General features: G+C 35.7%; 1 protein-coding gene across 1 annotated transcript in view; it reads right to left on the bottom strand.

Moving 5' to 3' along the window:
• The window catches only part of ABCB5 (ATP binding cassette subfamily B member 5), a 130,888-nt gene that overhangs the window by 49,260 nt on the left and 69,070 nt on the right, over positions 1-12,558 (bottom strand). The window contains exons 16-19 of the mRNA XM_033193035.1: positions 10,476-10,619; positions 9,086-9,190; positions 8,875-8,952; positions 3,028-3,111 (exon numbers count right to left, since the gene is read on the bottom strand). Coding sequence (XP_033048926.1) covers positions 3,028-3,111; positions 8,875-8,952; positions 9,086-9,190; positions 10,476-10,619 — 411 coding nt within the window. The remainder of the gene's footprint in view (positions 1-3,027; positions 3,112-8,874; positions 8,953-9,085; positions 9,191-10,475; positions 10,620-12,558) is intronic.

Here is a 12,558-nt window from a genome sequence, read left to right as displayed (position 1 = left end):
ATGTCAAAAAGTTAAATCAATAAATGAGGTTGCCATTGTCCAGGTAATAATATCCTAGTTCTAACTAGTAAACTTGCTGGGCTCTTGGACTTAATAAATGAAAAAAATGTTTATGATTTATTTGGGCAACATATTACAGCTCTGATGAGAAGAGTTCTAGGTTCCAGCATTGGATGTGTCAGTGGTATATCAAATGTACACTGTGGTGTCAATAACACGCTTTCTTGTGGACAAAAATGAAGTAAGACTTTTGGTTGATGAAAAGAGATTGCTAAAATGTACAGAAATAATACCTTGTAATTTTATAGAATTGAGTTTCCAAAAGAATCTAAAATGGCTTTTAGCTTTAATTAAACCAGATATTACACAGAAAATAGTCTGTTGACAGATGTACTGGCAATAGGCCATTCCCTTGGGCTAAAACAATATCAGTTAAATTGGTTGTATTCAGACAACTATTCTAGGAATCATGTTGTCTCCTATGACTCTATTTCACTAACATGTTTTTATCATGACTTTCAAAATATCAGAGCTTTAAAAAATGGCCAGAGGAATACCTTTACAGTCATGAGTTAAAGGTTTCAAACTAAGATTTATTATTATTAAGGAGCTGTTTTATGAACATTCATTCTAATACATGTGATAGAATAAAATGTAACTGAAATTACATGATGAAGAAATTGAGATGGAGAATGACTATTTAAGTCAATATGACAGGAAATATGACCCCCAAATTATTATTTCCTAGCTCATCTTTATGCTAGAGTGTCCTTGTGAGGAAGAACTCATTTGTGGACAAAAAAATTGATAAACAACTCTTCCTTTTATAGAAAAACTGTCCATTGAAATTGAATATGAATCCATCTTTATATGGCAAAGTAAGAGTTTTTTATAAATTACATTTTACTAGACACAGTCTCACTCCTGAAATCTTTCTTTGATTGTTTTATTCGTTAATTTAATTTTTAAAATTAGGTTTTTAAAAATATTTAGAGATGGAGTTTCACTATGTTGTCCAAGCTGGAATACAGTGACTCTTCACAGGTACCATCCCACTACTCATCAGCATGAGAGTTTTACTGACTCCCTTTGCAACCTGGGACAGTTTACCCCTTGTTTTACTTTTTAAATTTGGCAACTTTAAAATCTTTCATCAGGATTCCAACCATTTATTCTCTAGCTACTAGTTCTAATTAAAAAAATGATTTGACTTGTCTAGAAGTTATTGTGAGACTAGCACTTAATAACTGCAACAATAAAGTTTTAAGTGATGAAATGATATTAGTCAGGTGCTTAAAATCAGGTTGACAACTATTCCCAATAATTTCCCTCAGGGACAATACTATTTATTAGAAACAATTGATAAATGTAAGGACAGTAATGTTGGGTCTTTCAGTACTAATTTGGTTTTTCAGTTGAAGCAAGTATCTGCTAAAATAAATGTCTCACATATTAATATAACTGCTGGTAAGAATGCCTGTTCCACTCAAAAGATTCTGAAAAGATTTGAAAGATAAGTTGTAATAGACAAACATTAACACAGTAAAGAAAAAATAGCAAATTTTGTGGAGTGGGAATTCAAATGGAATTATAGGGATTGATATTTCTGCCTGGAGTAGTAAACCACGTAATTCCTAAACTCAGAAGTTAATCAGATAATTATATTGTGCTATGGAGGTTAATGCTATATCCATTATTTGATTATTAAGTGAAATTCTATCCACCATCTTTTCATGTATGCCAGTAAAATTGAACTCCTCAGCCCTATTTTAAAATCTAAATACTATCTAACAAAATTCTAGAACCTTGCCTTCCAAATTAACAAAAAGAATTTCAGGAAGAGATGAAGATGCCCCCTTTCCTCTCGAGCTCTTTCTCTATCATAAAATTAGCTTTCTAAACCAAAATGAATGCTTGTGAATATTCACAACTGTAAACCACTTATTCTATTTTCTGATAGTATAAATCCTATCTTGCAGGTGTATATTAAACAAAGAGGTCTTGCAAAAGTTAAAAAACAACAAAAACAAAAAACAAACTTAGAATGGTTGCCATGTCCTGTGGAAATAATCTCTAAAAGAAACATGCTATTCTGATGGGTTGTTTTAGCTGACAATTTGTTGCTCTGCTAACAAAGCTTTAAGAAACATCTCAGTATTTCTAAACAGAACAAATACTTGTAAGATTTTTCTGTCATTCAGAGGCAAATTATTGACATTTTCCATTTCTTCCAAATGCATGATAAGGAAAAAGGAAAGCCTAAAACACTACTAGAATTCTTATTTTAACAGAGATGGAAAGCTTTATTTTACTTCTATTTAAAGTAGGAAACCTTGTTTTCTGTGGCTTTTCTCTGTTAAGATCCCATTTGTTATACAAAGGTGAATTTTGTTAAAATAATTAGAAGAAAATTAACAAATTATTACTTACCTCTTCTATATTCCTCTACTCCCCACACCTGTTTAAGCATGACTTTGACACACATTATGCTGGTCATTCCATCACTAATTATGAATACATATAAATATCTTGTTTATGCGTATTACTAGTCATGATTACGCAATTCTTTTTAACTTGTATAACAACTAGTACAGAATCATTTCTGATGCACACATGACTCTGAATTGTTAGACATTATTTTAACTAAAATCTTATTTTCTGGGGGAAGGAAAAACTAAACCTCTTTCTTATATTAAAACTCTTAAAGTGTGTGTGTTTTCATTTTGTTACTTTTTCTTATCTATTTAATTCTGGTCTTTTTTAACTTATTCTTGGTCTCTTCTTTAGTACTCTAGTTATCCTATTACAGGTACTAAATATTCTCTATTTTTGGTTAAAAATATCCAGAACAGAAAGGCTTCCTTTCATCTTTCACTAAGAGTTACCTGTTAACCATGAGACTTACCTGGCCTCCTTAATGATGTGGGTCATCTCAGCACAGCTCACATATATGTACAGACACATGCATGCATTGCATGTGTGCACACCACATACATGCATCATTTAAAATAAAAATAATATACATACTCCTTGAATTTGTGCTGTATCTATGGCTAATATTGCTGTCAAGCTTCCCGTGCTGTTTTCCTTTTCATCAAACCAGGCAATATCCTAGAGAAAAGGAGAATTAACATACAGTTGTCGAAAACCTTTTTTTTTTCTCTGACTTGTGATTTTTCTGCTGTAAGTCAAAAAACATTTACCTGCCTCCTCACTCACAGGTATTTAATTCCTATAAAATACTATGGATCAAATGACTTTTGCTTTTTTTTTCATGAAGATCTATATTTATATGTAAACTGAAGAACTTAAGCCCAAGAACTTAGAGTCATTACTCATTACTGTAGTGTATAACAATCAATGTTAAATTAAAATGGTCATTTTAAACCATCAAGTGATTTATAATTTTACTCATAAGTCATTTGTGAAGAGCAGACACAATTCAAAAGTAAGGCAATGAAAGCTAGAGCAGTGGCTCACACCTGTAATTCCAACAATTTGGGAGGCCAAGGTGGGAGGATTGAGTCTAGGGGTTCAAGACCAGCCTGGCCAACATGGTGAAACTCTGTCTCTACAAAAAACACAAACATTAGCTGGGCCTGGTGGTGTGCACCTGTAGTCCCAGCTACTTGGGAGGCTGAGGTGGGAGGATTGCTTGAGCCTGGGAGGCAGAGATTGCACCACTGCACTCCAGCTTGGATGGCAGAGTGAGACCCTGTCTCACACACATACACACAAACACACACACACAAAAGTAAGGCAATAAACAACACAATTTAGAAATATTTTCAAAACTTTCTGCCTAAACTCACTAATGATAAAACGTTTATCTCCTTCTCTTTAGGGGCCACATATAAAGATTTTTCCCTGACGCTTCACATTACCTCCTAGAACTTACAACAGTGGGCATTGTGAGAAGCTAAAAGGGCAGAAGGCTGTGAAACCCTTGAAGTTAAGAGGTATGCAATCTAAAGAAGGAGTCAGATCAAAACTATAAGCAATAAAAGCATAATGCAATAACCAATTTTATTTTCAACAGCAAATGGAGACAGCACATCTTAGCGCTTCTCAGCCTGATGAATTCTGATTTCCTCTTATAGCTATTAAATATTTCCTCACATTCACTGGAACGACTTGTATTGCTTGTAGATTAAAACCAGGTGGAAACTGTCTCTGAAAGATGGTTTATTTTTAGTGAGTAAAGAACAAAAAAAAATCTTGGCTTATTGCAACCCAGCCAGGGCTCTGAGGCCCAGGTAACAGGCAAAACAAAGGCGTAGCAGGTTGAGGGCTGTGCCTTAATCATGCACATCATATGTTAGATGAAAACGTTTATGGAGGAATATGGTAGAAGTCAGCATGATAGTACCACCCTGAGCCCCACTGTGTTGGGAAGGTGTCTCCGTGAGCTTTGGGTTCTAGATGCCCAAAGAGCATCCTGTGGAGATTACAGTCTGCACCGGACAGTAGCCACTTTGAAAGCACAATCCCAGGCAAGAGCCTAACATATTGTGAATACACAGCAGCAACAATAATAAACACAATACCACTGAACTGAAAGACATTACCTGCTTTTTATTGTGTACTCTCTCTCCAAAATTAAGATATTTTATATATTTTCTAATTGGTTCTAGAGTTCAACATGACAGGGAATGCACAGATAATTTTAAGATACAGTATAAGGTAAAAAATATGAAAAGAATTTATTATTGAATATTACATTCCTGATTCTATAGTAACTTGCTGTAAAAGACCATGAATAGGTACATATGTGATTAATCTTAGTCATTATCTGATGTTCAGTTGGCAAGATGTCTGAAATTGCTTTTTGGCAAGATAGCAATTGTGTACTCCAGGGATTGTTTTCCAGTACAGACAATACATGTGAAAACATTTAGGGAGGCCGAGACGGGCGGATCACGAGGTCAGGAGATCGAGACCATCTTGGCTGACACGGTGAAACCCTATCTCCACTAAAAATACAAAAAAAAAAAAAAAATTAGCCAGGTGTGGTGGCGGGCGCCTGTCCCAGCTACTAGGGAGGCTGAGGCAGGAGAATGGTGTGAGCCTGGGAGGCGGAGCTTGCAGTGAGCCAATATCGCACCACCGCACTCCAGTCTGGGTGACAGAGCAAGACTCCGTCTCAAAAAAAAAAAAAAAGAAAGAAAACATTTAGCAGTGTTTCTGGTACTTAGGTGGTGAGTAAAAATTAGCTTGCATCGTCTCTTCCTGAAAGGAATATAATTATAAGAAAGGCCACCAGGCTTTTGATACCAGTAGATATCTACTTTTTTTTCTGCCAGTAGTTCTACTTGAAATAAAAAGCAATAAAACCATCATAAGTGCTTGGCATGTATTCCCTCATTTAATCATCACAACAACTCTATGAGATAGATAATATGATTACCCACATTTTAGAAGTAAAAATACTAAGGCACTTAGAGGTACTTAGAGATTATGTGTCCAAGGCCACATAGCTGGCAGGTGCTGAGGCCAGGATTTGAACCGCAGCAACCAGAGGCCAGGGTTTTTATTTTCGTTTTTTTTTTTGGATTTGCTTTTATTAAAGATGGACTTTATTCTAAGTGTATGGTGATTAAGATATTGCCTGACACAGGCCGGGCGCGGTGGCTCAAGCCTGTAATCCCAGCACTTTGGGAGGCCGAGACGGGCGGATCACGAGGTCAGGAGATCGAGACCATCCTGGCTAACACGGTGAAACCCCGTCTCTACTAAAAATACAAAAAAAAAACTAGCCGGGCGAGATGGCGGGCGCCTGTAGTCCCAGCTACTGGGGAGGCTGAGGCAGGAGAATGGCGTAACCCGGGAGGCGGAGCTTGCAGTGAGCTGAGATCCGGCCACTGCACTCCAGCCTGGGCGACAGAGTGAGACTCCGCCTCAAAAAAAAAAAAAAAAAAAAAAAGATATTGCCTGACACAGTGTTAGCAAGCAATTAAAAAGTGAAACTACCATAACATGAAGATAACAGCTGTAGTTTGGGGGAGAAATGAGGTTACATTTAAAGTCATGCAACTCATTACTTAAAAAGGATTTCTGGCTGGGCACAGTGGCTCATGCCTGTAATCTCAGCACTTTGGCAGGCTGAGGTGGGCAGATCACTCGAGGTCAGGAGTTTGAGACCAGCCTGGCCAACATGGTGAAACTCCATCTCTACTAAAAATACAAAAGAATTAGCCAGGTGTGATGGTGTGTGCCTGTAACCCCAGCTACTTGGGAGGTTGAGGCAGCAGAATTGCTTGAACCCAGGAGGCGGAGCTTGCAGTGAGCCAAGATCACACCATTGCACTCTAGCCTGGGCAACAGAGCGAGACTCCATCTCAAAAAAAAAAAAAAATCCATTGCATGTAATACTAATTGTTTAGTTAGGCTCAATGAATATTTTTTGTTAAAAAACATTTTTTTTTAACTTTCAAGTTCAAGAGTACATGTGTAGCTTTGTGATACAGGTAAACTTGTGTCATGGGGGTTTGTTGTACAAATCATTTAAGTTGTTAATCAATTATCTTGTTCTGCCTGTCATCTGACTGAAGAATTACAGCTGAGTTTCATGACTTGTTTCTCATGCTCCAGGACTGATTACCTCAGATCCTTTTGGAATTAGCTTAGGTAAATCTTGAAGCCCCTAGTGATCACCATCAATGCTATCATAATTTAAAGAACCCCAAGAAGCCTTAGCCAATCTAATTTAGAGGGAAACGGGGACAAATAAACTTCTTATATTCTCAAAAACTCAATAGCTCTATAGGTAATTATTTATCATTAAGAAATGTAAACTTAGCTTTGAAACACAATGAATGACGAATTATTCAATGATCGAAGTCAGCAACACTTAGAACATTCTTTTCAACAGGAAGAATCTAAAGTAATCACATAAAATATGGATTTTGTATCTACAAAAATACCACACCTGTTTCTATACATACCTCTACCTCAAATGAGGTTTAACAATGGTTATAAAAAGCAGTGCAAGTCTCAGCATGGTTGTTAAATTTTAAAAAGTCTTATCTTATGACAAAAATCAGGTAATAAGAGTTAGACAAGACTGCACACTAGGAACTTCCCTTACTATAGACAAAGCAAAATTGTGAAGATGCTTACAAAGAAAGGGCAAAATATACTAGTCTTCTTTTTCTCCAATTTTGCAAAGTAAAGCTAAGAATCAAAAAGTGTGCTGAAGGAGGAAGAAGGAAAACAAGCAACTTATGGGGATATTTAATAACATGCTAAGTGGCCTAGACTTTCTGCGTAAGTCTTTAAGTATGTGCATGATATTTTAAAACCCAGAGTTTCTGGCTGATAGTTTGAAGCATCCTTATGAGCAGAAGCTACTTTATCCAAAAATGTTACAGTCTTAATGTTCACATGGCTAATGCTAGATGGAGGATTAATGTCAAGTATTAACCATCAAAATACTAGATTAACCACAGTTTCTCTCATTAAACTGGCTCATGACCTTGAGATTCCTCCACTAAAAGCTTTCCGTGGACAGAAAGGAAGTTCAAAGTATGCTTGGAAAAATTAAAATTTATATTCTTCTGTATAAAAACAAGCATCTAGGCATTCAGGAAACATTTTCAAATGTTTCTAGAAATTTAAAATAAATGTATTTGAATGGGGAAAAAGAAATTTTTAAAACAAAACAAAAATGAGCAGAAATTGTCAACAAATGTGAAATATGGTGTTAGTTAATTAAAGTCTCAACTTACTTCATGGAAGATTTGTGGTAAAGACATAAAGTATTCATAAAGTAAAAAATAATAATGTACAAGTTTAACATGAGAGGTATGTGCTGGCATCAAATTGATTTATGATCCTATAAGTAGACTTTTATTTTTCTGGATTAAGAAGCGTCTTCAAATGTGGAACAAGAAGCAGAGATGGGACCTTTTTGAACAGAAGGTGTAAGGTCACCGATTGCTTTAGAGCATCGTGTTGCCGTGGGAAACCTCCGACTTGCTTCTCTGCATTTTGTATCTTGTAGCTCCCTAAGAGTACAGTTGTTGCATGGCAGCCTTCAGAGTACTGCTCCTAAAAGTCACAAGACTTTAAAATGGGTTTTGACGACTCAGTTGGAGTGACAGTAACTCTATTTCTGAAAAGAAATCACCTTGGCAGGAAGCTATTTGCTCCTGCCTGGTGAGCTTTCATGACAGCAAGTGAGGTGAAGGGCTACTAATGATTACTGGCTTTCAGGGTAACCCAATCCATTTTAGCCTCGTGAAAGAAGTTTAGAGGTGCCAGTCTGAGACATTCCTTCCATTTGCCCCCAAGACTCACTTCTCAAGATTACTACTTGATCCGCCTATTTTTAGTTATTTCACAGAGGTGACAGATCATCTGCATGAGGCAGGCAGACCTGGCAGCTAGACCGATGTTATCTGAGTTCAGGACTCTTCTGATAAAGGCAGAGAGATTGGCTGCTTTAAGCAGTGTAGAGTCGAAAAACTTAAGCTATGTGCATGGATTAGAACCAGAGAAATTAACAACTCCTTTTCTGATACATTCCCAAGATATTGTAGCTCTTACTTCTCCTTTTTAATTTGGCCTTCGATTCTGATCCCAGAACACTCCATCATTCATTCATTAAAAGAAAGACTTGTCAAGACGAATGCAAGGAACAATGAGTAGATCCTACGTTCTTTTCTATAAGCTGTATTTTTTAACATCACACTTTTGGACTTGCTTCTTTTAGAAAAATATAAGACTTCTGACATCAAATTTTTGCTGCTCAGAACAAAAAGAGTGTGCCTTCAAAGAAAGATTATGTCAAAAATTGACTCGAGACAGAATTAAAGCTAGAATGTTTTACAATAAATTTTAAATATAATAAGAAAAATTCAACTTAACACTGACCTGATATAACATGGCTTTGAAGGCCAAGTGTCTTAATCTCATGGTTAAAATTTCCCCTGCTCTGCCATAAAATAATCCCTGAAAAACAAACAAACAAAAATCTACATTCTTTTCCTTTGTGACATTTAGTTGATATATTTTTAACTTAAATAGAAAGAATGGCAACAAAAAGTAATCATGCTCAGGCTTGTTTAATTTATTAAAAGCTTACCTGCATGAAATAACTGACAAAGCAAATAACACCCAAAATGACGAATATCATGGAATACATTTCTGCATCATGCTTTAATGTGGTTTTATCCTTGTTTCCAAACATCTGAAAAAGAACAGATTTTTATCAGATGTTTGGAGGAAAAGACAAAAGAAACAGAAAAAGTGAAAATTTCTGTGTATCAGGAGTTTTAAAATACATTTCTTTCTTTCTTTTTTTTTTTTTTCCTTTTTTGAGACAGAATCTTGCTCTGTTGCCCAGGCTGGAATGCAGTGTCGTGATCTCAATCTCGGCTCACTGCAACCTTTGCCTCCCAGGTTCAAGCGATTCTCATACCTCAGCCTCCCGAGTAGCTGGGATTACAGGCGTGCACCACCACACCCAGCTAATTTTTGTATTTTCAGTAGAGATGGGGTTTCACCATATTGGGCAGGCTGGTCTTGAACTCTTGACCTCAACTGATCTGGCTGCCTCAGTGTCCCAAAGTATTGGGATTACAGGCGTGAGCCATTGCACCAGGCTTAAAATAAATTTCAACATAAAAATAAAACCATACACACATTTCTGTGGAAAAAAGTGCACCATGATGCTATCATCTGCATTCATTATCTATGATAAAAAATAACTTGCTTTTAATTCTCTTAAACTATGTACATATGAGATCTGAAAAATGAGTCATCTGTCTGCTATCATTATCACAGTGTATTTCCCAAGAAACCACCAGTTTGTTTGAATTATTATTTTGAATAATTTTGGATCACTCAAGTTTCTTAGTATTCTTCTAGTTAAGTAGTACCTGCAAGGTGAGGCTTCTTCATGTGCCCCTAGAATTGTTCTTAAAAATTAGTAATTATACATACACAGGCATTTATATTGATAGTATAGCTGTGCAGATTAGGGAGACTAAAATTCCAGGCTAGAACTTTAGTTAACATTGAAAAGTAAGCATGGATCTTGTAAGATCTTTAAACCCACCAACTGCCCTGAGTCCTTTAGCACAATTCCAAACTCTTGTTATTTCTTCTCCCTGAGCTGGCTGGTAAGAAAAGAAATTGCAACTGTTCCCACTAGTTGAAAGGAAAGTAGTTGTATTTGCCTGTTTTATTTTTTCAGTGTTTTGGAATGCTGATCCAGCACTGGAGTCAAAATTAGAAAACAAAGCAATGTCTTCACTGATTGCCCAGTCAACAAGGCCCAGCCACACACTTTACAACAGATGCTGGCTTATCTCCTGGGAACATTAATTAACCTTCCTATTATGGACCCCACACCAGGGGCAGCCCACTAAAAGTCCCAAATTTCCCCTTGTGGATCAGACTGCTATAAGCTTGTTCTCTCAGGTCATACTTTCTTTAAATTGCTAAAGTGTTAGCAAATTTGTTTTACTTACGGTTATAATTTTTGCAAAGATGATGGAAAATACTGGATGAACAGTTCCATTTAGAACAGAAGCCAATGTCCCCAGAACCACAAAAGGCCATTCAGACTTGTTTAACTTTAAAATTTTTAATAGAGAGACTTCAGGAAGACTTATCTAAAAATAAAATATGTTTGTTAAAAATGTCAGTTTGTGTGCATAATAGAATCTAGGGAAGTTAGCCCATCATAAACAGAATTATAATGTATAACATCAAATATAACAGAGAGCAGGGTAGAAAATATTTTTCTTAAAAAAATTCACTGCCCATATTATTAATGATGACCCCAAAGCATAAAATAAAAGAAGCTTTGCCAGAAGTGACTATTTGTTCAATATTCACTCAGTGAATATTGACTTTGGCATTTCACTCAGTTGCTATCATTTAAAAAGCACAGTTAACTCACATGTAATTGTCAAGGGTCACAAAAGAAATGATAGGTGTATTTTTCTTTACTCTTGTTAAACTGGATGGAATATTGTACTACGGGATAAGAAAAAATCTAGGCAGAAGCTAAGAAAAGAAAATGCAGAAGGTAAAGGTTTCATTACGATCTAAAACTTGAAAGTTGGAAAGTTTCATGATGTATTTACAGAAACATTTTCCTAATACCTTCGCTTGTTTTGGAGCTCTTATGTACAAGGAAAATATTGCAATATCTGAGCACATTATTTAAACTCACCAAGCCTGTCTCCTCATTTCTCCAAGGGGAATGGTATCAGTTCCTATCTTGTAGGATTATTTGTACAATTAAGCTTTATTCAGTACATTTGCACTCACTGTATTTGCAAACAATGAACACCCAATAAATGCTAGCAGCCATTGCTGTTTCTGATGTTATTACAGAGGAGGGATTATATTACACAAAATTTCAGGTTTTATACAGAGAAAGCACAATGCAAGTAGTCATTCTGGCTCTGTCAGCCCTTCCTAGGATACGTGGAAGGTGACAAGGGGAGGTAGTGGTCACAGTGGTCAGAGGATAAATAATACAATAACCATCTCTCTTTGCTCTTGTCTGCAATAAGTAGTGTATTTATTTCAGACTTAAAAATTCTTGTGAACAGCTTTGTGGTGAGTAATTATTCTGAGTAGGGAAGTAGACAGTGAGTTCTTTGGTATTTCATTCATTAAAACTTCCTCATGGCATTCACTCTTTATGAACCTAATAACCAGAGAATTCCTCAAGAAAGACTATAAAACAGTTTATAATTCTTGTTTTATTCTCAGTCTGGCCACTATAATGCAGACTGTTGTTTGGACAACAGAACTTTGAAATTCTGATGCCTTTAAAGTCCATTTTCAGGCTGGCTAACCCACATTTATATTGGGTTACTTAATAATTTGATTGTATCCATCATCTTTTTTTGCTGAAGTTTTCTAAAGCTCATCATCAAAAAGGGCACAACATTTCAGTTAGGTCACTGTTCAAAAGAATATACAGAAATTAAGTTGCACACTAACTCTTTATCAGGCACTGAGCATGGAGCTAAGTGCTTTACAAAATTAGCTTATTTTGTAAGGAAATTAAGGTTTAGCGTGTCCCAGGGCACCAGTAAATTACAGAGCCAGGAAATTAGAAGGGCTATCTTCCTCCTATAGAATGATCTACATTACATAGGTAATTTAAAGACGTTCTTTTGCCTCTGGGAAAATACACAATAAAAGATTAAAAATGGTATCATTTAAATGGTGTTGTCAAGACAGAAAAGAATTAAATAAGATAAAACAAAAATTTCGGTAAAATCATAAAATAGGCTGTGTTACTTAAATATGAGACAGGTTATACATGTATTAAAGTAATCTGATACAAAAACATAAAATTATAGATATAAAGAGATACGACATGAGTGTTAAAAAGTTAAAAAGTGATACCTAAAATATTTTAAATTTCATTTGATGCAATTTAGAGCTTTCTTGAGTTATAGTTTTCATATAACAAAGTGCACATATTTGCAATATATAATTTGATAAATTTGAACACAACTACACACTCATGAAAACATAAAAAAGTCAAGATAATAAACATATTCATTAACCCCAGAAGTTTTCTCC

This window comes from Trachypithecus francoisi, unplaced genomic scaffold, assembly GCF_009764315.1.
Source record: "Trachypithecus francoisi isolate TF-2019V2 unplaced genomic scaffold, Tfra_2.0 Lachesis_group4, whole genome shotgun sequence".
In the NCBI taxonomy this organism is placed as follows: domain Eukaryota; kingdom Metazoa; phylum Chordata; class Mammalia; order Primates; family Cercopithecidae; genus Trachypithecus; species Trachypithecus francoisi.
The sequence above is the reverse complement of the archived record's forward strand: the minus strand, read 5'-3'. Positions and strand labels throughout refer to the sequence as shown.